This window comes from Halichoeres trimaculatus, unplaced genomic scaffold (genome assembly GCF_033239565.1).
Source record: "Halichoeres trimaculatus isolate MK-OKI-2021-1 unplaced genomic scaffold, fHalTri1.1 fHalTri1_scaffold_5, whole genome shotgun sequence".
NCBI classification, from domain to species: Eukaryota; Metazoa; Chordata; class Actinopteri; order Labriformes; family Labridae; genus Halichoeres; species Halichoeres trimaculatus.
Window position 1 is genome coordinate 15,681,382 of NW_027437183.1, and position 26,312 is coordinate 15,707,693.

General features: G+C 39.1%; 1 protein-coding gene across 3 annotated transcripts in view; it reads right to left on the bottom strand.

Annotated features, from left to right (window-relative positions):
* Nucleotides 1–26,312, bottom strand: part of grid2 (glutamate receptor, ionotropic, delta 2) — a 534,507-nt gene that overhangs the window by 429,012 nt on the left and 79,183 nt on the right. For all 3 annotated transcript variants that reach the window (XM_074669717.1, XM_074669718.1, XM_074669719.1), the window contains exon 2: nt 11,855–12,010. In XM_074669717.1, the coding sequence (XP_074525818.1) occupies nt 11,855–12,010 (156 nt within the window). The remainder of the gene's footprint in view (nt 1–11,854; nt 12,011–26,312) is intronic.

Genomic DNA, 26,312 nt, shown 5'->3' on the forward strand with positions numbered 1-26,312 from the left:
CCATTCACATGTATGGGGTTTCTCATTTAAGGTATCTACTACTTCATTAGAACTACAGGTAACTTTAATCTAAAAAAAAAAAAAACGTTAATTCTGTCTGGTCAAAATGTTTTTGGAGATATCTTGAACTGGAATAACAGATATCTACAATTCAGTTGCAGATACCCAAAGTTCACATTTTGGATCCAAAATGACATAGTAGATATCTTGAATGAGAAACCCCATACAGATGAAAGGCGAAAAGTGACGTATTTCACCTAGTCAAAATTACGTTGTAGATATCTGAAATGACAATTATGGATAGGCAGAATGTATTTGCGGATATCTGCAATGTTTTTTTTTCTTTTGTCTAGGCAAAATTGAAAAACAGATATCTGTATTGCATATCCAGTCTAGCATTTGAATGTTAAAACAGCTTACCATATAAGTTAGACTATCATTGATGATATGACGACACCAAATAATGGTTGATCTATGGCACCATGGAGACATACTTTAGAAAATTTTAACTACCCTAAGATAGTGAATGTTCAAGTTAAATGTAATTTTTGAAGATTCTCCAAGGAGATTCTCCTACTACATAAAACACAATATTGTTTGTTGTTTAAAGTGTTTTACCAACTTCCTCAAAAGCTACACTGTTAGCGGAGTTTTAACATTCTACATCTCTGTACATGGGGTGGACTTAAACTGCTGATTCCTGACAAAATACCAGTATTTTCTCATGCTTTCTACCTTTGCAACCCCCGGGTATATTTACAAACTTCTTAAAAAGTTCTTAATGAATAAGACTGCTATTCCCAATCTGTTGGTGATCAGAAAAAGATCAAAGTGGGGCAGAAAATTTGGGACCTTTTCCCTGCCACAGATACAGCATCATCCTGTAGGGAACACTGTCTTCATCATTCATCACAGTGTATTAAATTCTTCCTGCTAAAATATTACAGACTGAAGATATGAAGCATATGAAATTGCACCATGAAATGACTTACAATGGAGCAAACATAATTATGTTGGAACCGGTGAACCATTTCTGTTGCAGAATTCTAAAAGTTAAACAGCTCAATATGTTTTAGTGCCAAAAGTTTCTGCTATAATCTTAGATACCAGAGATTTGCAGCATTATGCAACCTGTTAAAAAAAAGCACAGTGTCAGTTACAGATGACTTCATTCTTTGTTACGGTAAAACATAATGTGTATTTCAGAGGATTGCGTTCATCCCCTTCAACACAGCAGGTAGTGAAACCATGAAATATGACAGCAATGCAAGAGACTACTTTTACTTTGCTATTGCATGTATAGGTATAAAAAGGTATATGCTTTTTACTGTGGAGTTCTTTATATCCATAGCACTGCACCATAAATTATTCAGACATCCACCTCAGCCCATTTAAGTTCATCACCCATGCTTCCCTATGAATGGGGCGAAAAGAATGATGAAGACCAATGTCCCTCCAGGAGGTCTGCTAACTCTCAGCTGCTTCCAACAATCCTGATGGAATTCAGCCTTTTTTTCCATGTGGAGTCTTAAGGGCATGAAAACAAATCATTCAAAATAGCAAATGCAGTTTTCAGTTGAAGGACAGCGCCCGCTTTAAAGGAGAAGCAGCAACAAAAATAATTTCACGGTGATCTTTCTCAATCTGCGCTGAAGGCCGCTCTTAGTTTATTTAGAGAGAGGAAGCTGGCTGTCTGACAGTTATACAGACTGACACAAAGACAGAGGCACAGAGAGAAAGAGAGATTACACTGGTCAATGCCCAGTAGGAGCAGGAAGGAAACCTTTCAATAGAGATGCAATTCTGACTTCTATTCATATGAGAGCTTCTATCTACAAACCAATCAACAGGCCTACCACCAACTAAGCTGGAACACACACAAACACGCACACACACACACACACACACACACACACACACACGCACGCACGCACGCACGCACACACACACACACACACACACACACACACACACACACACACACACACACACACACACACACACACACACACACACACACACACACACACACACACACACACACACACACACACAATTCAGAGTTTTAAAAGTCTATTTGGATCTGTTTTGTCGCCAGCTGTCAGCTGCTGGACTCCATAACAAACACATGCATGCAGAAAATAGCTTCATTTTTTCTCTTTGTTGCCATGAGTGCACCCCCCCACTTCCTCCCAAGACGATTAGTCAGGGGGGTTAAATGAATTGTTGTAATTTATCACTGAATTAAGACAAAGATAAAGAGAGGAAGGGATGGAATGAGAGAGCACGATGAGATTGATTAAAAATAGATGAAACTCTATGAAACTGAAAGACGAGAGCATAGAGGTTAACATGCAATTTAGCTACAACTACTGCGGCGGTGGTGGTGGGGGGGAATAAATCCAGTGGGGAAGAATGAGCAAAGGCGTGTCAATGCATCAAGGAAGTCACTGTGTGCTTGTGTGTGTTTGAGCATGTGACTGTGTGCGTCATTCTTTCTTAGGGTTTGAGATAAATAGACAAATGAGGGGAAGGTGGCAGCAGGAGGAGGACCTTCGGGCTCTGAGTGATGGAGCGACCTCAGAAAAATCTCTTTGGTCTCTATGGCAGCTAACAAGAGTCTTCTATGCATTCACATCAGAGAATGCAGCACTAAAGTGCGGAGGATGGAGTCGGGAAGGCAGAGAAACAAAGGAGGGCAAGGACAAATAATTGAGTGGAACAATAGATGGCATTGACTCCTAATTTCTATGACAACCAATTCCAGTGAAAGTCCGCAACCTTGTTTTCCAGGGAAACTAAATTGCCACTATGATAATGATACTGCAAAGTAGTTATGTATATTTATATTGCGATATAAGTTCTAAATGTTTTTTTTTTACTTGAACTGAATACAAGCTGGTATTAGCAAGAGACAGTGTGATGAATAAGTCGAACAGATTGATGGAAATAATCAAGATTGACTGATCACTCACCAAGACGATGAAAAACACAAAGAAATTGAGCCTTCAGAGATTGCAGGCAGTCTCTTCTACAAGTTGGAGAGCAGTGTAAATGACCTCCCATCTTATAACATGTTTCCCATACTACACAACAGCATATCAGATCTAAATCAGTTACCAGCCACTGTTTTACCTGTAGGATAAAATCATGAATTTACCAATTTTTTTGAGTATTAGTCATGCCTTGATAATCCTTCCAAAACCCAATACACAGATTTCTTTTTGCATTTTATACTTCAATCACAAATCCATCTAAAACATGTCTTTGAATGTGATAACGATGTTTGAGGGGTTTTTTTTTTAATAAAAATGCTGTGTTGCATCAAATGCAGAAAACCAACAACAGATTCAGTCATCAGCCGCTCTACTTGTTACTTTTCAGCATCAACCGTTAAAAATCCAGGATCAGTCGAGTAACAGTATTAAATACCTTCTTGCTATAAACCCTGCTGCTTCTAACCCCATTAAATAAAAAGATAATGTGGCAAGCTAAAGCAGTTGGATTTTTTTTCCCCAAAGAACCTGAGGAATAATTTCAACACCAACACACTAGTGTGGTGTATGTGTTTTGAGAGCTTTCTTGTTTTCTTTAAAATATCTTTCGAAAATGTTTTTCCTACTTGTGGCTGAAATTTGTTCATTTTTAAGTCAAGTTGATAGTGCCCTTCAAAATTGTGAAAACAGACTGAAAACTAACTAACTGTACAGGTTCCCATGTTAACCATCCATAAGGTTCATTATTGAAAATCCTTTCACAGTCAATGGACACAGTCAGACTTGCATCTCCACAAAGTCAATGGAATGCCATTACTTTCCTACTACTTAAATTCCCACTGGTTGGAAAAAAAAACTGATAAAGCCTCCCACTAAAAACCTGATTTAACTGGATGCTGTTTCCGACAAAGTATATTCAGCAATATGCTGGTAATGTTGTGTTGTTTATCTCCAGTACAGTGCTTTGAATTTTCCGCCTCTATAGGCTTTAGTTCATCATTGAAATACTGACTGAGACTCCACCAGAAGACAGGGTAAATCTTTTAAATGGCACATTAATGTTTCATGAACAGAAAGTTTATCCATGCTGCCATATTCGAGGAAACTCAGATCTTAATTTGCCCGGCTTCACATCTCAAGTCAGCTTTTTGCATTCTGAATGAAATCCTGCTGCCTCTAAAATGAGTTCAGAGGAACTGAGGGAGAGAAACATTTTGAGAGTGAAAAATGACCAGAATGTTAAATTTTAGTGTTTCAAAAAGTGCTGCAAGTTTTGGGCTTTGTACTTTGTGTTAGAAATATTACAGAGCACTCTCTGGCATGACAAGTCTTATTTACTTGTTCTGATTACATTCTGGCAGTGATGAGCTTCTTATACCCCAAAGCCTTTTTCTTGGTGCTGACTGCAGCACTTGACAGCATCGTTCCTGGGAATCATAAAGAGTTCTGCTCTGTCAGATGAGACAAACTAAAAGAATAAAAATCTCCTAAAAAATATATATATATCAGTAACTCAAACTCACTGAATTTTAATTGGAACTAAAGCAGATGAAGAACTTAATTATGTTTTTTTTGTGCAAATCCAATTTTGCATTAGAAGCCCAAATAATTAATCTTTCATACTGCTGAAGCATTTTCACTACAATGGTGTGCAGCACATTTATAAAAGTTCATGTTTTGACAAAAGCAAAGCTTATAAGGAACAACACTGAGACTGCGATTGAATACAGGCTGGAATTGAAATCCTCTTGCCTTTTTTGTTGGGTTTAACTTTCCCTTGTTTAATAACTTTTTTCTTTGTGCATTACATGATACTTTCAAGCTCAGAGACACAACAAAGGCATAAATGTCAAAAAATGAGAAAAGCAGAGTGAAGGCAGATATGAACACAAACAAAATACTGCCCTTTCTATGTTCATAACATCATCCAGAACTCTAAACAGCTTGGTTTGTTCTACTTTCTTCCAAAAACTATGTCTGGAATAACCATCTAGGGCTACTATAGATCATAATCTGAAGCCAGGTTAAGTTTAGTGTGGCTAGACTGTGCCAGATTCTTTTTGGATGGACAGCAATTACCAGCACTGTGAGGCACCTGTCCATCTCTGCCTGGTAAATGTCAGTGTCACTCTAAGTATCATTAGCAGATCTCGGGCTGACTGGCTCTGGTAAATGACAGCATAACAGATTTATGTGCATTTAAATGCTCAATGCGTCGCCAAACTACCTTAAATAGAACACTAAATGTTTTGGGGTAATGTATAGCTGGAGCTGATAGGCTGAGGAAAACTATTCCTGCTGTAGTGTTCTATCATATGACCAGCCAGTGTTTATGGGAAGCTGCACTTGTATGTGAAAATATTATATGGAATGCAAAGTATGACTTTGTATGTTATGAAGCTAAAAGAAAAAAATGCAAACCCTCTGGTGGCTGCTGTGCAGAGTAACAATGCAGTATACAATCAGCTGAAAGTGGTGTTGGGTGCTGTCCATGGTCCTGAATCCCTAGGCAGCAAGAGCCGTGCAAATATGACTTCTAAAGGTGTACTATTCTAAAAACATGTAAACAAACAGTAACAGCTCTGCTTTACTGCTCAGGAATTATTTATCGTGAGGTTACTCTTCTGTGTTCACTATTTTAACTGTCTTGGAGAAATGGCTTGTCATAATAGGAGAGATGGATTGAAGTAATTCAAAAGGTCTGTTTTTGTGGGCAGTTTTCAACAAGTGTTGAAATCTGCTGGTATTCTAACTCTAGTATTTATCCAGTTATCGCCATTTAGTTCCTGTTATTTTAAATGAGTCATTTTTCTATCCAGGCTAAAAAAAAATCTTATTTGTTAGGGTCTTTGCTAAGTGAGTAAATTTAAAGTGAAGGAAGCTCCATCTCTACAATCCACACACTTTGCTTGGCAGTTGTGGTTGTGGATGAGAAGGGGGTATTGGTGTGTATGTAATTGTTGTTGTGTGCCCCGTATGTCAAGTCTAAGCTGTGATGAAAAATAGGCTGAGACAGCTATTGAGTTCCCTCCTTCAGTGGTCTCCTCCCCTTCCCCCTTTTCTCGCTCCCCACCTTCCCATGGACTGTCATCCAATTAGGAGATTCTCATTGCTTTAATCAATGGAGACGTGCACAGGACCACAGTGACATGCATGTAGACGCACATACAACCTGCCACATCTCTACCCTTTTCCTAAGTGATGTCTGACTGGTTACTATGGAGATGATGGGATTGGGTGTAGGGAGTGAAATGTGAATATAAGTGACAGGACCAGATCCCTGATTAAGCACCATGCAGGAGGGAGATAGGGAGGTGGTAGAGCGGGATTTAATCCAAATATCTACACTCACTTTTAGTAGACTTTAGTTCACACATACACACAGTAACACCCTGCCCATGCAACCCTTGTGCAGAGAGAACACTTAATCATTTGGATATGGTTTAATAAAGATAACTCTTTTTTAAGCCTATCTGGACTGCCATTAAGTAATTTGGCCTGTATTGTTGGATGTGGTCATTGCTATGAACAATTTGGTACTATCACTTCAGGATAATGCTTTTAATTCTTTGGAGGTAATGGGATGTTTCTAGAAAACAGATTGAGTCGGATAATGGATTGTATTGCAGAAAATAAGGCAGTCCTCTTAAGGTAAAAACTATATTGATGCAGAGTTTTCATGAGCAAACTTAATACTCTGAAAATATAGTTTAACAGATTATCCGAAATTAAGTTTGGAGTAGGAATTAATTCACAGCACATTATCTTTGTTACATACAAGGACACACAAGATATATCAGAACTTCAGGAGGAAACAGACACATTAGTGTCCATTCTGATGCCTGTGATGCAGGGCTTTATGAATCGTGCTGCTCATTTTAAGATGGATAATTTTCTTCAACAAGCATGCTCCACATAGTATAACTCACCACTATAACATGATGATGTTTTTTTCCATGCTTTGTGATCTCTGACAAATCCAACTACATAAAACACCTACTGAGCTCCGTTTCACACACTGTCTGAGGTGCTAATTGCATCATAAGCTTCTATCAGAGTAAACCAAGTGCCAATTACACACCTGAAGCAAACACAAACTAAATGAAAGGCAAAGTGTGAACGATCCAAACACACTTTTGTGTACATAAGTATAGCCTTTAGAGAGGGGATGCAGTCAATGCATAAGCTTCTGACTGTTTGCAAAATGATCTGCAGTTGCAATCCAGTAATCAACTAAACTGCTGAGAAATTTTGGATCTTTCCGCCTGTACCTTATCACATTTAAGTTTATTTTTCATTTCATTTGTAAATTTCAAGCTAGTAAACCGGAGCACTTACTTTAACATCCTAATGAGGTGTGACTCAAAGTCTTTCTTTAGCTGTTTACAGCGTGTCACAGTTGTCTTCTGAGCAATATTCGATTAAGCTGCAAAAAAGTAATTAATAAAGACTGTAGAGGATTTGCAGCCACTCAGTTGCTAACCTCATCATTCATGCAGTGACCTGAGTAGGTAGGGATGCTTTTCATCACATGAGACTTGTAATCTATGTGAGGGTTCAAATCATGGACAGTCCATCCCCATGTGATTCATTTTTAACAAAAATGTTTTTAGCCCTTTTTAGCGATGGTCTTTTGTTTTGTCAAAGCTAAAAACACAACTGAAACCATAAATGCAAGAGGCATACAGAGATAAAGCCAATTGATTAGCAAGCCAAGTTACCAGTTAGCAAGACAAATACACAGATAGACAGGCAGATATGGAGACAGGCAATCAATTCAACAGCCAGTTAGCTACACAAACAGACGGGCTAACAGACAGACGGGCAAGCAGGCAGGCGGACTGGCAGGGAAATGAGTCAGGCGCTCTGCTCAATTCCAGGCTGACAAAAAGGAGAGGGAAGTATCCATTAACCCTCCCACAAATTTTTGGACTAAACGGTAAACAGACTGAGGCCGATAAATCAGCTGGGGATGAAAGATGACTACAAAAAGGAGGGGCAATGCCAATTTTTTTATTGGAAACCAGCTTGTTCATGTCCCAGGCAGAAAAACGACTTGTATCTTATCTTTTCTTTATAAATCTTGTCCTGCCAATAGATACTGTCTGCTAGTGAAAAACTAACTTTGAGCCCACTGGTGAACTTTTATGGCAGCCAACTGTACCAGACAGTGGTGAATCTGCCAGCTACAAGTTATAACTGTCCATATTTATGAATGTGATTTATGGGATTGCTGAAAAAGAATGTGCATAATAAGCAAATATGGATTTGCTGAACTCAAATTTAACAATGAAGTTACAGAAAATCTTTGCAGAAGGGACAGATTTTAAGGCAAAGGATGGGGGAGAAGCGAAAAATAAAAGCTTTGACTGCATTAAGGCAAAACAGGTTTCAGGGTCATGCTCGACAGAGCAACTGTTCAAAGCAGCCTCCTGCTGTGCTGTCACATAATTCCTCACCCACTTTTTTAATTCTCCACAAAACTGTGAGTCTTCATAAGAAACTTTAGGTGTGAGCTGCACTAACTTTCCTTGGAAGAAAATGGGAAGAAGCAAACAGACCTTTATCCTCTTTACACACACAGCTCAGATAATAGAGCTTCTCAGGTTGGCACTTCAAAGAATTAGAGCCTGACTATCTAATGATATTGTAAAGCCCTTGTATTAAAGGAACGGTCTCAACAAGGCTCTTACAGGAATGCAAACAAAATAGCCATACACACAAGGTCCTCCGAGCTAATCTCTTTGCAAAGAGATACAGTTTGGCTGTCACAGTAAGATAAAGTTCAAACAAGCTCAGGTATGTTCTCTATACCCTCTGCAAAGTTTCCCCAGTAAGGGCTCACATATTGTTTGTTCTCTTTTAAGCGAGTGCCGTGATGCCTTTCATGTGGCTCTACAAGAAACTCTACTAATTACCAACATTAAGGCGTTATCACAGACAATTCTGCAAAGTCCTCAGATTTTGTGTAATGTAATGCACTGATACTAACTTTTCAAAATTGAAGTCCTCTGTGAATCAGTACTTTTTTTGGTGTACTAAGACTTCTTAACAACTGTCTGTAATAGTATCTAAAAGTCAAGTGTTGTCTTAAAAATACATTCTAATTTTGATGAATCACATGAGAAGGTATGGTGTTCTTTATGTCCTTTGATTAAATCTGAAATCAAATCATCCATAGATGCTGATCAAAAGGGTGGTCTTGCTTACTCTCCTGTATGAATGTCTGATGTGATCCGTCAGAAAAAGATCAAGAGAATTTATCAAGGTGTAAATGCAAGCTCTCCTTTGAAGCTAACTTGTTTTTGGTGTGGTTTTACTCTACACATGTATTTTTAAAGAGAGTAAACAAACCAAAAGAAGAAAGTTGAACAAAAGAACATAAACAATGTGCAGCTGCTTATCAGAGACGAGAAGTACTACATTTGCCTCTGATCTTCCTCCGTCTGTACTTTTCTGAATCAGTTCACACAGTGAGTCCAAAAGGCAGTCAGCCAGTCACAAAGGCTCAAACTCATGTATATTTGAGCGATGATCAAATTATCCTCCCATTTTACTTTGAGCAAGAATGCTGGCTGCTCCATGAGAAGCTCAAACCCATCACAACATGTTTCCCCGATCACAGATTCAGGTCCATATGGCCAGCAGTTGCATGTGATCAAGAAAGACTATTTGTTGGACCATTGAGTTTGTTTCAACTTCTGATACAGTTTCTTGCATCGGTGCTTCACTTAGGTTGTTCCATTCCAAGTTTTAATTTGGTGTTAAAGCTGCAAATGATTAGGGACTGTAAAAGTGAATTTTTAAATCGCTCACATAAATGTATTCAGTCTCAGGATTCCCTTTAGGATTTAATAAAAGCTTGATTCAGTGGAAAATAACATGTTTAAAAGCACTGTGTTTGGGACAGTATCACTGTCGTAACAATGTCACTTTGCAACCTACATAGTAAAATATTGTTACTGCATCTATATTCTGAATTGTAGGTTGTCCAAGGAAATGCTGAGTTGGTACTTCAGCCCCTTTATTTCCTTCAGATAGTTTTCTTTTCTGCGTATTTTTTTGGCTGTGGCTGGTACCAAAGCACAAGGAGATACACTTGCATTATGTTTTCTATTGCCAAACTGTTTTACATGGACAAACTTCTTAACCACAACTCTGCTACTTAAAAGAGCAAAATGGCCATGAACAGGATTTTATGCTTATGCTGATAAGCAAACGCTTCACTTCTCGTTGAGTACAAACATTCTTCAAATTGTGCACATTTGTGTTACTCTGAAAAATTGGGACACTGGTGCACACATTATTAAGTAGGGTAGTAACAAGTAAACTGCTCGGGGGCTCATCTTTCATAAGCTTTCGGAAGTTTACAGAGTTTGTCATTGATCCAGTAACAAAAAAATTTAAATATTAACAAACAGTAAATTACAACATCACTCTTTATCCTGCAAAATCTTCTTGATCACAGATCATGTAATCCAATCATCCACAGCCCAGCCACAAGTCCTCTTCATAATCGACCCAATTTATGGCCTCAAAAACAGGAACTTAACTTTGTCTAACACTGCTCATTTCTTTGTTGTGCAACAGTTCCTTTGTGTTGGTTTGGCTTACGGCACTGAAACCAGATAACCTATATATGCCTTGATTCCTCACATTTAAATGTCATCTTTGTTTGTGTACCTTCACATTTCACCTGCACATAGATAACACTTTCAAATATCCATTCAGCTGTAGAGCCGTAGGATGACATTTATGAAATCTATGAAAGCATTGTGCTCTTCCTAACTTTTTTTTTCAAAAGCAGTTTATATGGTAAAAAAGTAAACCTCACATCTTTATTTTTCCAAAAAGATGAAAAACAGCTTCTCATTTGTCCCTTTTATCTCCAAACCTGAGGGTCTTTTGATGCTAAATGAAGGATGTATAAGCAAACTTTAAAATAAAAACACTAAAAATAGTAATCTGTCCTGCTACCCCATTACACAGGAATATATGCCTCTACAAGCTTTTGTTAGACAGGTGTCTTTCAAATCAGTTCCAACTTAAGACTGTCAAACTTGGTTCCGACTAAGCTTTTATATGTCCTCAACAGGCATTTATATGCTAATTTCATTTCACGTGAATGAAAACGAGCTGTGTAAAATAGTGAATCACTCTTTGAGCGCCATACATAAATCCTAGAAACAATTTCTTCCTCCAAAGTACATTAGCATGAAATAAACTGGCTGTCAGCATCAGCACAAAACAACAAGAAAAGGGATGAACAAAGATCTGCCTCTTCCCCCCCAACAGTGTGATGCAGGTCAACAGAAAGGGCAAAGACGTCATGCATGAAAATATCAAGAACACAAAAAAATAGAGGCTAATTTTGTGACAATTTTTTGATGCTGCATTTATACATGAATTATCTTTGTCTGCCTAACCTCCTTTAATTTGTTCAAGAGGTAGTCCATGAAAAAGAGACAGCGCTGAAAAGAGGATGTAATCCTGCTGGAAGAGCTCTATTTTTTTCTTTCTATATAGATCAAAGTTTCCCATGAGGCATCATACGGTATCATATTGCAATTACTTGTGTTTAATTAATTAGCAAATTTAAGTTTTCATTGTTAAAAAAAAACAGTTTAGAGGCCTCAATGATATGCTTTTTGAAGAAGGAGGAGACATTTGTTTTTGTAAACAAGCCTTTGAACATCAGGCCAACCCAGACCATATGTTGTGGAAGATTAAAGAACGCCCAAAAGCAAGTTGATGTCTGCTTTTGATGATACTTTTATGCCACGACAAATTTCACTTTGAAGTTGATGCACCTGCGAGGCCCTGTTGAACTCCAAAACAACGTCTTATTATCATCTTACCTTCTTGCACCGCCTGGAAGGGATTGTTCCCGTCCACGAACTCCACAGAGATGGTGATCTTCTCTGTCTCCAAGATCTCGTTGTTCAAATTGAGATCTGCCACTGCAAGGCGAAACACCTCGTCATCTTTCCGTGCCGATTCATCAAAGATGGCACCTAATGAGAAGGAAAAAGCAAAAAAAAAAAAAGGGGGAACTATTACTCAGTATCTGAGAACATTTGGAGTGGAAAACAGAAGCTAGAGATAGAGTTAAGGTATCACAAAGGATAAAGTATGGTCTTTGATATTTCATACTGTCAAGATAAGTTCTCATCAGACAGCGCAGTACCAGATGTCCCACTTCACTTAAACAAACTCAGGGCATAGTCCAAATTAAATACAATATCGCATCAGTGAATTCACCAGGCACATGTGGCACAAATCTTGAATAATATTAGATGTTCACACTTGAATCATGGGAAAAAGCCATCAGAAACCTCTATTGAAAAAAACTCCACTGCCACACATGGTGCACACATTGGTTTTGTTGTGCCACGCTCACACAACAATTCAAGTACCAAGCTCCCAAATTGATTCCTTTTTGAGGAAGACAGGGTGCGAGGGAGAAATGGGTCAACATCTACATCGACTGTAAGGTCGAGGACTGCCCAAAGGCACAGTGACTCTGCCAAAATGGTAGCTGCAAAAAGACCAACAGGGAAAGAAAAGTGAGTCCAAGTATTTGTTGTACAAGATAAAGTTCCCACCAGTCAATATTAAATCAGTCATAAAAATAAAGGTCAACCTGCAGCAGCTGAGAGACAGACGAACAAGGCAACATGCAGCGTTGACTGGCTGGTACAGATTTGGTCTCTGCATCTGTCTGTTACACACAATTAACCATACGCTATATCAATTTCTTTCTTTCCTCCCTTCAGCCTTGTGTTCCAACCCGTTCTATCCCCTGAATCCATGGGACCACTAATTGTGTCAGCCAGTGCAGTGAAGCACTGCTAACTGTATTTCACTAACCAGAAAATAAGCCTCGTATTGTGCCGTGTGTGTGTGTGTGTGTGTGTGTGTGTGTGTGTGTGTGTGTGTGTGTGTGTGTGTGTGTGTGTGTGCACGTGTGTGCACGTGTGTGCGTGCGCAGGTTTGCATGTGTGCGTGTGCGTTGGAGAGGGGAGACACAGGTTGCAAATGCCATTTAAAACCAGGTATGCTACATTGGCTGGGGGCTGTTTTGTGCCACATTTGAATATTTGTTGCTGTTATTTGGTATTTGTACAGTTCAGCAAGTAAAATACCTGCAGATTCTGCACCTGTTCCAGAAGAGACAAAACTTACTGATAAAAATGTGTTTTAGTTTTTGTGCAATTGGATAAAGTGTGTTGTGATTTTGTTGTCTTGCTTTTTCTAAACCCCATCATGATCGAATGGTAAAACAGTCCCCATCAGGTGTAAAAGAAACTAGTTGTTTAATTACAAAAGTCAGCAGAGAAGTTAATTAACCATGCGTAGGTCACTATAATGGCGTTTAAGTGCAAATATTACATTCAACTTGATGCTCACTTGGACTAACTAGACATTTGTTTTAGGCGTGCATTGTTTTTTACTATGAACTTTACTCCAGTTTAGCAAATACAGAAGCACATCAGCTTAACGTGGCTGCATACTGCAGAACATTCCGGTTTACTAACTGACGCGTTCTCAACTTTTCGACACTCAGATACACGTTCATTATAATTTAATTTGACTCTCACTGAAGTTCACGTCCATACTTTGCAACATTCTTCACGACAGTCAATATCAAAGCAGGCTACAGGTGGTTAGACGTCGTATTTCCACGCTAGCAATCACGACAGGTGCGGCACTTAGAAGACTACTCCTTATCCTTCAAAACTGCGACATAGAGGTCTGATTCCTTTCACGCACATTATCCATCGGTGTCGGTACGTTTATACACTGTTTCATCACTTTTGCTCACCTGGAAATACAGAAATACAAGCACGACAGCTCCACGTGACTGCTCACTGCAGTACATCCTGGTCCGCCGAATGAGGCGCGTGCACTCATACACGCTGAAGACCCCTAAGCTGCCCCAAAACGCCTGTGTGAGCCTTGCTCATATTAACTACCAATAAACTGCTAAAACTATTATGTGTGCCTTAGTACATGAATATTTGTCATACACAAACTGATCAAGATTGTATGTAAAATAAAAATTAATTAATAAATTAACATGAGAATGGGTGGGTCAGTGTCCTTATACATGTTTAACATTATCATGGGTGCCACAAAACGACAAAAACAAATTGTTGATAAGCAGCTTTAAATTATGGGTCTACTGAAATGCTGATAAATTTTAATTCCAAATTGAGCAGCTGTTTTAGTACAGTTAGCAGAGGTCTGCTAACTTCCTCTTCATGGTCCGGCCTCATTAAGTATGTATCCTGCCATAGTTTGAACCATCAGCATTTTGTGACTATAAATACTGTCTAACAGATTGAGTCTTGGTTGTTTTATCATCATGCAGTATGGATGAGTTGAGACAAACAGGCCTGGACAAAGAGATAAAGAATGAAACACAAAGACTCATTTACTATTCCATTAGGAATAAATTATGAATGGACTTCCAATCAGCGAGAAGATGACACTGCTGGGGAGGAATTTGTCAGCGCATTAAAGGGAATCTGCAACACAGGAGGGCAATGTCAGGTTGTGTATGTCTGGAGGACAACTGCAGGCAGAGAGGAAGGGAAGGGGAGTTCGGCATTTAAGCTCTCACGAAATGGCTAACAAAGGGCTATTCTATTTTTAATATATATTAATTTATTTCAAGAACAGAAGGCATCAGAGGTTTTATATACAGAGGGTTATATCATGTACTACGATGATTATGAAAATATTCAAACATAGCTGTGACCCCAAACCACATAAGATGAACAAAGAATTTGAGAAAGTGTTTGATTGGATGTCAAAGGAGCATGAGACCCAACTGAGGGATGACTCAGCATACTTATTGTTCAATCTTTAAAAACTGACATGCTCAAGTTATCATTCAAGTTATCTAAAAATTACTCAACTTCCATTATTTCTCCTGGTGAAACATCAACTAGTTTTCTAAAGTTGACACCTGACACTATGCTTATTTTTCTTTTTTCTTAAAACTGTGACATCTGTTACAGCCTGGAGACAGAAAGGGAGCCATGTTTGCAATACTAAAGCCATTTCTTTTTTCATGATCTCTGAGCCAACACTCCTTTATCTGGCGCTCTGTTTGACAGCTGTTGCACTGGTGCAGAGATTCATTAGCTTCTTGTTTGTGATTAAAAACAGACTTTTAAAGATAAAGAGAGCAGGCAAACAGAAGCAAAATACACACTGACTTAAATGTGATTCAGAGTAGTATCTGTATGGGTTTCCTAATGTCATATGTTGGCAATGGTCACGTTTGCAGACATTTTCAAAAAGTACTTAGTTCTGCTCATGGTCAAAAAGTGAAAGAAAGAGGAAAGAACAGGAGGGAGAATGTTTGCTTGTTGTTTTAGATTTGACGTAATATCACTGCATGCTGTGCAACAAAAACAGACACACAAAGAGACTTGAACATTACCCACATAAGACACACACACACACAAACCTGGCTCTTGAGGCCTCCTTCCCAGTAATGTGATTGTGAGCGCATAGGCTAACGCCGCCTCATAAATCAACAGGGGAATAAAAGCAGTGGATCTTGCTCTACACACAAGCCCTGAGGACAGGCACACTTTCACACACATACACAAACTTAGCTTGACACAAAGTCATGTGTGCCAGACAAACACACACATAAACACCAACTGCTTAATGACAGCAGCACTAAATCACCGCCCTGTTTCTAAGCCATCTCTTCCATTAAACAGGATCATCATTAGCAAGTAAAACAGATGCATATCCAAACTGGAGACCCAGAGGTTTTTGTTAGAGAGGCATTGATCACATGTCAGCAAATGGTCAACTGTCTAGTATTATTTTTTTCTAGCAGCAAAATGAGCATTACTGTTTCCTGTGAAAAGTAACTGAATTGATAATTCAATAGGCTATCTCATTCAATTGGCATAGTGTGAAAAAGTTCAACGGTCTCCTTTAGTTTGAGAAGTGAAAATTTCTTTTTTCTTCACTTACTTAATCCAAACTAAAACTGGCAGAGGAAATGACTCTGAATAGGGCTAAATAAAGTCACAATAAAGACATTGTTCATGTTTGCTTCTGATATAAAAGAATGATCATGTTGAAATGCCTAAGTAACAGAGCACAATGGCCCATATAATGTTTTGACGTATAGAATATTAACTGAAAAGACTTCAAATGTATTGTTGGTAATCATTAAAGTAACCTGACCATCATAAATAAAGGGCCAAGCCTAATACACGGAGGTAATGTAATCTGTATTTTAATCATTATCATGCTTGTTTATAGTCAGTAATTGTTATTTGATAACACAAGCGTAAGATGCCAACATACCAGTGCTAATGTGTCATATTTGCAGTGTTCACTGTGTAGGTGTAGTGATGATTGCTAAGCGGCAGTAAACATATAGTTCAACTGAGGCTAGCTGAAAGAACAGGAATAATAAATGCAGTGGCGATTGCTCTAAGACTGCAGGGGAAGCTCAGCTTTCCCTAAAATTTCCCCCAAAAAAGGTGGTGATATTCTTTGTGTACATTTCATGGACAAAATATGCACTAGAATTCCTTCATTTTTTGTTCAGAATCAGCTACCTATCACAGGTAACTGGCTCAGCCTCCTCATTCATCCCTGCAGCGTCTCAGCGCTTTAACACAGTCGCTGAGCATCTTCTGACTTTAGCAGGGAAGCATAGAGTGGGTTGTTCCACTGTGGAAACTGGTCATTGGATAAACGCTGGGCTTTGTCCCGCCCATGGAACGCTCAGCGTCTCTGGGGGTCTATGAGGCAGTGGGCTGGCCTGGACGCTGGGCTTCTGCATGATGATTGGATGATCTGTCTGAGGCCGAATCCCTTTTTGATTGACAGTGAAATTAGCCAGTCAGTGATCTTGAAGTATAACCCTCCACCAGTGCATCTTCTCAGTTGTTCTGGACTGATCCGAAGGCTTTATTAATCCCCAGCGAGTTTACCTTTCTTAAAAACGAGAAGTGTTGAGGGAACACTGGTAAAGTCCCTGGAAAAAAACACCTGGTTGGTACGACAGGGTCACAGATCATTTTCTTGAAAAGGAACGGAAGGTAGAATTTACATTTAAACAAATAAACAAATTTATGATGTAGGCCAGAAAAAATTGAGCTTCTCCCCTGACCAGCAGCTGCCACTGAATTAATGGTATAACATGAAGAGTTCTGGGATCACAACAGGAATGATACTTGGTCACCATTTCTACAATATTTTCTTTTAAGGATTTCATGCTTTTACTAAGAGACAGGGCAGTAGATAAAGTCAGAAAGATGGATTAGGGGGTAACATGGTAAGCAGCTGATAGTTAGTAACAAGCACAGCTTGTATGCTTGGGGTCTACAGTCTCTGTACACTGGGGATACAATCAACCACTAAACCACACTCATCCCAGCATTAAGCCCCAAACATGACCTCCTAAGATACTGGTTCAGGCTCACTAAAGTCAGTAGGAAAACTTACCAGGAAACCATAAATGTTTGACCCAAAGTTTGAGGTATTACATACAACAGTTTTTTTGTTTGTTTTTTTTTTCTATATCGACACACCAAAATGAAATATGTAAATAATAAAGTTCCAGCAGTAGCAAGGAGATAAACAAATATGCTTGAGTTTTTCCACTATAGACAAAAGTTGTTGACCCGCTGATGATTGACATTGCCCTCCTCAGAACTTTGCCTGCTATTTAGCCTGTGATACGACTGACCTTTGGTGAGAAGTACATGCGGTGGGGCAAAGGTCAGCATCAGTATTTTGAATCTGAAGAAATTGAATAAGTTTCATGAGTTCAAGTCCAGCCAAAACAGAACAAATATATTCATTTTAAACCTTTTCCCTCTTTTGTAATAAGAGGAATAATTCATGGCGCTCAACCATCCATGTAACTATGTAGAATAAGATAAAGGCATCCAACCAGACAAAGACACATTGTCAAACGTGCAAAACACAGCTCAGTTTCCTTATTAATGAACAAATTAGGATGGCACATCATCCAATGCAGAGTTATTATGTTCCCACACTCTATAAAGAGCCAGTAATTACACCAGCTCCTTCTCAGGATAATCGTTCAGCATGAGCGAGGAAATGGTTGTGGAGAACAATGTCATGTTCAAAGCACAAGGCAACATGGGCAGAGGAGGTCATGAAAATGACTGATGTTAAACAAAATAGTTTCATGTCCATTATGAGACTACCGTCTGTTTGCCTTTTTTAAGAGAAACTGATATTAAACTAGCCATTTTTCTCCCAATTGACTGTGTCTTTTCAGTTGCCTTTTACTGGTACTCACTCAGGTTCTACTTTTTATTTAATCAATCCATCTAACTGAGACATATAAAAAAGTTCATGAAAGACAGAATATACAATGAAGTTTAAATTGTACTCAATCAAATACTTTTAAAGACACAAAAATATCCACCAATAAACAAACACATGGGACAAGACAAAACTTTATTTTGACAGAAGACAAGACTAATTGGTACACAGCCATCTGGTGCATTCAGTAAGCCCATTAAAGTGAGCTATATCCAACTTTCTCCCTGTAATACTTGATTTTGACTGGTCAAAACTTCAAACAACATTCAGTTCTTCATATATCATATCACATTCATCATTTTCATATCGAAAAAGCTATACGGTGTGTTTAAAGGTTATGCTTATGTGTCTTTTTGTATACATTTTGTCAAAACATTAAGGAATATTTCAATTTAACACCACTCTTAAGATATTCAGACAGCACACAGCTGAAGACAGGAGCAGGAATTATATGCAGAAATTAGTAAGGACGTTAAAACTTACATAGAAGTAGAATGAAAAAAAAGCCTGCTGAGCAACCACTATAAGCAATGCAGTGTGGTCTATGGCAGTAGTACTAAACTGTAGCGTGAAAAGAAAATACCAATAGAACAGTTATACGACATTGACATTTAACAGATGTAGTTTTTTTCTGGCATCTGGAGATAATGTTTTGTTTTAACCTTAAATAAATGTTAGAATAGAATCTGTCAGATCATTTTTAGCTGCATAGATGAGTCTTTTTTTTTATCAGTAAATCAGCTTTAAATCAAAACTTACAGAACTTACAGTCAGCTTAACTGTGAAATAGAATCCATCAATGGTTGCATCTTAAGACCCCGATGTGAAGAACAAGGATATTACTTAAATAATCCCATGATTAGAAAGAGTGGTAGGTGGAGGGATATAAATAGCAAATGGAGATGGATAAAGACAAACAACCAGATGAGACAAGATGTCAGCTGGTCCACAGGAGCAGGCGGTCGCCTGAAACTCCCCAGGCCTTTTTGACCCTTACTGCATGTATGTCTACCTCCCTCTCTGTCTCTAAAACACTAACAGGCCTCTGCTCACACATTTCTAAAACACTGAGGATCCATGACCCTGCCTATCAAACAGACTCACACCTGTTGTTCCAAATTGCAATCTGTGACAGTAATGTGACAGTTGCACAGTCAGATTGACAAGGATAATGACCATGAAGGAGCTCTCTCGCTCTCTCACAGACACACACACACACACACACACACACACACACACACACACATCACACGGAGGTGCATGGACACATGGGCGATGTATGGCTGATTTATGATGAGGTTGGACCGAAGTATTGCTGTCTCAATGTGATGATGAAAGCAAGGTGGTGGCGCTGAGCAATGATGGTGATGAACGGTGGAGGTTAGTGTCCTGGGGTGTAAAATGTCCACACATGCGCACACACTCTCTCTCTCTACCACACACACACACACAATAGATGTAAAAACACACAAAGATAGTTATTTACAGAAGAAACATGCAAGCTAGAAAGGGGCTGCATTTTGACACTTGGGAGGACAGGGTAGAATTAATGTGCGTGTTTGTGAGTGTGTGCAGGAGGGAAGAAAGGGACGACTTAGAATTAATAACAACAGGGGCACAGAGAAGCCCAGTGGCATGTGATAGGGACAGATATGAAACAGCTCCAATATTTATCATACAGGCTCTTGGAAAACCAACGCATTAATATTCAATATTCATGCAGCTTTGTCTGAAATATGGAGTAAAGGTGCATTTTTTGTGCAAGTGTGTGTGTGCGTGTGTAAATATGATAAAATAAGCTTGCAGTTGAATGTGCCGTATTTGAACAGGGATATTTTGCAGCAGGAATGTTGATACAAAAGTAGATGTACCAAGCATCGTGAATCATCTGTGACTGTTTTTTGCTTTGGTAGAGTCAGTGTGTTGTACTCCTGAATTCATGGCAGAGATGTTTTGTGGTTTTGCAAAAATAGAATCAGCATATTTTGTATCAGGAAACAAATACCTCAGGATTTGACTTGCTGGTGGAGTCAGCTCTTCGAAGCTTATTGCTGTGCTAACTGAGCTTTGCTATAAAGCATTAAGAGATTGATCAGTTTTAAGTATATGTAATATACATGTGTGCGTGGATACCAGGAATATTTGTGCCTCTATTTACATGTCTGTGGCAAGATAAAAGGTAGAGCTGTGGTATTCCAGTTTATCCCCGGGACTACTAATGGAGAATCTTATAAGGTAACCTGAACTGTGCAAGAAAAATATTTTTAATTCCCCGACATTTTCACAATCCCCCCTTTCCTCTCCTCACTTCTTTTGTTTTAGGTGTGTAAATTAATTTACACCATCGTTAAAGAGCGAGCTGCCGGGAGAATTTGTAGCCATAGTTCGGCAGTGCTCCAGACTCTTTCCACACTGTCACACAAAGCTATGCCAAGGTCATCTCGGCCCGGTCTCTCTCCTCTCACCTTATGGAGGCAAGAGTCAGCCTGATCGTTTCTTTTCTTTGTTGAAACTAACTGCAGAAATCCATGCTTTGATTCTACCCACTCATATGAAAACACTTTGAGTAGGTGGAGGATTTGTATTGTGTCTCCATTCATTACCCTGTGAGCTAAACCCAATTTGGAAATAACCAATCCATCTTAGGCATGTTGACGCGCAGCCCCACAGTGTGCACCCAGCAAAGAAAAAGGCTGAGATTGACAATGCTGTTTTTCTTTCTTTTTTTTTTTTTTTTGCTTCTTTTCATGTCAGCTTTTGGCCACTTGAGGCTGAGGCCAGCTTGTCTGCAAACATCAGCTGACTCAGCTCTAGGCTGGCCATGCCTGCCAGGGATCTTAAAACAGTGAAGCTGCTGGCTATGAGCCAGATGTTAGAGTATGTGTAAGCGTTAGCCAAGGTATAAGTAAATGATAATTAGGGTGATAGCAATGCGCCGTCAGAACAGCCTGAGTTGTGTATTCAGTGTACCTGTGCATACCCTTGACAGTGTAGGGACAGTCATGGCCACATTTTGCTGTGCCGCTCTTAATATCGACAAATTGTCAAACTGGATAAAAAACATTTTGCTTTGCAGCTCTGCATGCTCAAGCATACTTCAGTCTATACCAACTTCCCCATGCCCTCATTCTTATTCCCTCTACATTTGACCCTGCCTCTCACTTTTAACCTTCTCATCTCTGCCTCTGCTCTTCTTCTCTTTGATATAACCACCTTGCCTCACCTTATTCTCTTTGTTCTGCTTTATAGCTCTGCTCGGTCTTCTGTTCATTTTCCCTATCTCTCTTCATTTAGCTTCAGCTCTTACTTTTTCCTCCTTGTTTCTCCCTGGCTTTAGGCTCTGGGCCTTTTGATAGCAACCTCTCCCTCTTCTCCTCCCTTACCCCCTTCTCACCCTCCTCTTCATCCTCTGCAGCTCCCTCCTCTCTCGTTCGATATGACGCCCTGTGTGACATTTAATCCGAGTAAACCTGTTCAGACTTGAGGGGCTTTGAGAGGTTGTGCGGTCAAAGTGTCAGAGGGACAAAGATACTGAATTGAATGATGGTTACTTAGCTATGATGTAACGTGGGACATTTATTCAAAAAATCAACCACAATTCACAATCATTTTGAGATATATTTTTTTGCTTGAGAAACACATTTATTCCAATCTTCTGTCAGTTCTTTTCTGACTTCCAACACAGTAAAAATTTGACTATGTGACATGTAATCTCTAGACTTTAAGATAAACTCAAGAAATGCATTTAAATGTACTATACCTTGAGGGCTGTTTCCTGCTATTTCCTGTATACAGCTGACACAAGTTTCGACATCAAGGTCAGGTGCTCAGCAGGACTATACTTGTACTTAACTGCCACGGAGGAATCAAAAAAGAAAAAAAACTGTGACAACAGAAAAACACTGATGCCATGGAAAGCAGAGTTTGAACAAACTGACCCAGCCATGAGCTTTCAGCTGCATCATGAACATTTACCGTCTTAAAGGTCAAGTACACAGTGATGGATTACTGGTCTCACACATGTTTCAAGTTTCCAAGGTTTTTTTTTTTGTTGTTGTTGTTGTTGTTGTTTATTGTAGAGGTTTGAACATTTTTTATTCTAACAGTGTGGATGATGGAATACAGGGAGCCAGTGTTTGCCAACAGTGACCAGTCATGTACAGTAAGCCTTGACATAAAAATAAATAAAGCAGCATTATGCATCTGTGTCATCGCTGACACAGGATTATACTTGTAAGGCAACATGTTAAGTAGACAGGAGGCTTTAAACAGAGTAAAGATAGACCTGACAATGCGAGGCACAGAAAGAAAAAGCTTTGGGAAGATGAAGAGAGGTCAGAGAGTTAAAAAGAAATGAAGTGTGCAAGTCTTTCATTTTGATAAAAGTATAAACATACAAAACTGTACGGGTAGTGAACCCTCAAATCTGCTTTTACAGCAAGAAGGCAGTCTTTTTAAGCACCTTGAGTCTTTAAGCTCACCCTCCTGATTAATGCTGAACATTTGGGAGGATTTTGCCTGAAGCACTGGTAAGACGCTCCAGATTTGTTCACATCATAAATGTCATATTATATTGCAGGGAGGAATGGATTTTGTAGGACACCCCCCTCTCTTGGCTTCCCCCTTCCTGCAGACTGTGTGATTTTAGTATCCTTAGACCACCATGGACTATTTTCACTCCATGTTTTCTCAATTTCCAGCATGCATTATTCTCAAACTCCTCCCTTGCCAATGTTATACACTATCACACCACTAACTTCACTAATTTTTATATTTTTCTCTGATTCCATCACCTCTCCCCTCATTCCTTCTTCTCATCTTTATCCTTCCATCTGCTACATCCAAAAAAAAAAACTCTCTCTCCATTCTACCTTCTCTTTTCCTCTCATCCCATATCTTTCTGTTCCTCCTTCCACTCACACCCACCACCTCCTCTCTCCCCTGTCGCTCCTTTCATCTCATCTTATCCCTTTTTGCTTTTCCCTTCCTGTCCTCTCTGCCCTGTGCACCCATCACAGATTTTGGGGGGGCTTTAGAATCTGTGAATTTGCTCCTCATCGCTCAAGTTTGGGAGCTATATTGTCCTCTTTCCTTTCCTTCCTGTGGTGGTTCTGCTTTAAGGCTCTGCTGTTCAGACTGAGAGTGAAACCTGAAGAGGATGTGATTTTCTTTTTCTGTGCACAAATCACAGAGAGTGCACACAAATACACACAAGCACAAAAACATTTCAAAATGCATCAGACAAACTGGGATTACCAGCCCACAGTTGAACACATCAGCCAACCAGTCAGGTCCCAAATTGCATCCATGAGTATTTCTATTGAAAGAAGGTGTGTCTGCTTGGGGTTGGGGGGATGGGATCAGATGGGATGAGGGGAACAGAGTTTGCAGTCTTTTTGTGGGAATTATTTTTAAACTGTTTTCACGGAAAAGGACTTATATTTGAAAAATAACTTGATATAAAACAGAACATGCTGCTGTAGGGTTAGGGCAACGGAAATGTAGATGTCTTTTTCAACTGACTGAGAAACAACCATGCAATTCATCTTATTTGTGCCAAAGTTCAATATATATCATTCATAAGTAGTGAGAATTTTTCAGAAGAAAGTGTCACAGAGAAGTTAACCTTTGGTCTCAACCTTTGGACTGTATAAGAAAAAAAACACTGATCTACTTTTTAATTCATGGGAGACACTTGTTTAAAATTATGTCACAACATATATTAATTGCTGAGTTTTGCTGTAGGATTTACTATTTTATTTATCTATTTAATTTATTTTTTTAAGAAAAGGTCTAAGTGTAATCCTAGACCTATGACCATCATATTTAAATCAGCTAACCCTCAAGTGCAAATGGAAGATTTTGCTATAACTGAAGGTTTTTTTCTTCCATGCATTGGGATATGTTCCAAACATGAAAATGGGAAAGCGTAAGGACCTTAAAATATGGCACTTCCAGCCACAGTTGGCATCAGGACATAAAACCACTGTTATGAATGTGCTTCAATGCACGCACATACATCAGCACAGGGGCACGGGGCAGAGTTTATTTCCTTTGTAAACAAGCCTCCTGGTAGCCAGCAGAGATACAATGGCTCTAAATAACAACTGAACAGATGACCCATGATCAATACAGCAGCTCTAATACATCATCAGTAATGTACTGAGAGTGTGGCTCCTATCTACTGCTTTCTCTTTCATTAACTCTGTCCTACTAATTTGTTCCTTTTTTTCCTTTTTTTAATCTATCCATCCTCCCACACACTAAAGCAGAGTTAGCACCGCTTCTGTTGTCCTCATGTTACCTCCATTGCTTTCTCTTTCTTTCTATCCATTTGTCTTTTCTACCTCACATAACTTCTCTCGAGTTCTCACTATACAACTCGACTCTTACCATCTCTCTATGCCTCCCTACCACTCTATCCCTTAAGGCCTCTCCTCAGTTCACTACCACCCCCATGGAATACCTTCTGTTCCAAACCTGCATCCACCTCGCTGATATCCATCACCACACACAGACACACACACACACACACACACACACACACACACACACACACACACACACACACACACACACACACACACACACACACACACACACACACACACACATATACATAGGCCCAGTTGCACACTGCACATTCATTACCAGCAGTGAGCAGTGAGTCAGTTAAAAAGTCATAAAGAGCATAATAAAGCTCCTCCATCTGCAAACCTATTAGCAATGGGCGATCCTCGGGGTCACACAGGAAAGTACGAACGCATGGTTGTCTCGCACATATTTTTACACACCAATAAAAATTGAAACCACATGACTCACAGATTATGTGTTCATGTGGGGTCAGGCGGTAATAATGGGCTTCTAATTCATGCTAGTGTTGATTTAATAGATTCATTAGAGACAAGACACAACTCCAAATAAGTAATTAGGAGATGAACGGCAGAGAGGTTATGTGAAGTGTGTGAGAGTGCATGATCAGGGTATGAATCCTAATTTATTATTGTAAAGGTGTGAGTAGTGTGTGGATTTCAGCAGCCATTAGCAATAATACAGAAAGATCTGAAAAAGCACCCAGAGAGTGCAGACCTCCACCAAGCTTATTGCAATTGTAATGCAACACTTTAGTCCTACTTTAATGTTATACTTCCTTTCAGCAGACTGTCTGCTACAATTTGGTGTTAGTTGCAGGTTTGTTCAATAATTTGTTACCTGACTGTGTAGAAAATTGTGATGACCCAGTACATATTTCATATTCCGGCTCTTAGTATCCAGAAAATTGCCAGGATTGTCAGAAATTATCGTGACCTTCTCTTGTATTGTTTTGCAAAGCAATTTGACCATTTACCGAGGAGTTATATACACATATGGTGAAACCAGCCCTATTTCACAATGATAAAAAATTCTTAATCTGGACTGTGATCTGGATCACCTCCAAAGTTAACCACTTCTTCCTTATCCCATTTTGAACATTTCCTAAAAATTTAATCCAGATGCATTAGTTACTTTTTGAGTTTTGTGGTTCACAGAAGAACAAACAGACAAGCTCCCAAAAACATAACCTCCTTGGCAGAGGTAAATATGAATTTATATACCTGCTTTTTGGTTTTTCAGAAGTTTCTGTCAATGAAGGGCTAATGCTAGTGAATTAATGGCACCTGAGTTGAAACTATCCAGACACAAGGACAGACAATGTACACTTTTAAGAACTTTAAAAATATAGATGGAAATGAAAAACATTCTAATGTATATGATTAAATGGTTAACTGTTGATTTTTGTTGTGTCCTTTAAGGAAATTGGTGCTTCACATATGCCCTGTTGTGAACAAAGAGATTTTACTAACTTTGCGTTATGCTGATTTTAAGTATAGAGGCAGTAGAAGGCACAAGCATGAGTATGGAATCCATTGTAATAAATATTAAACATGTTACTGGGCCATTATGTGACACAAAGTTTTATTCAGAAAATAT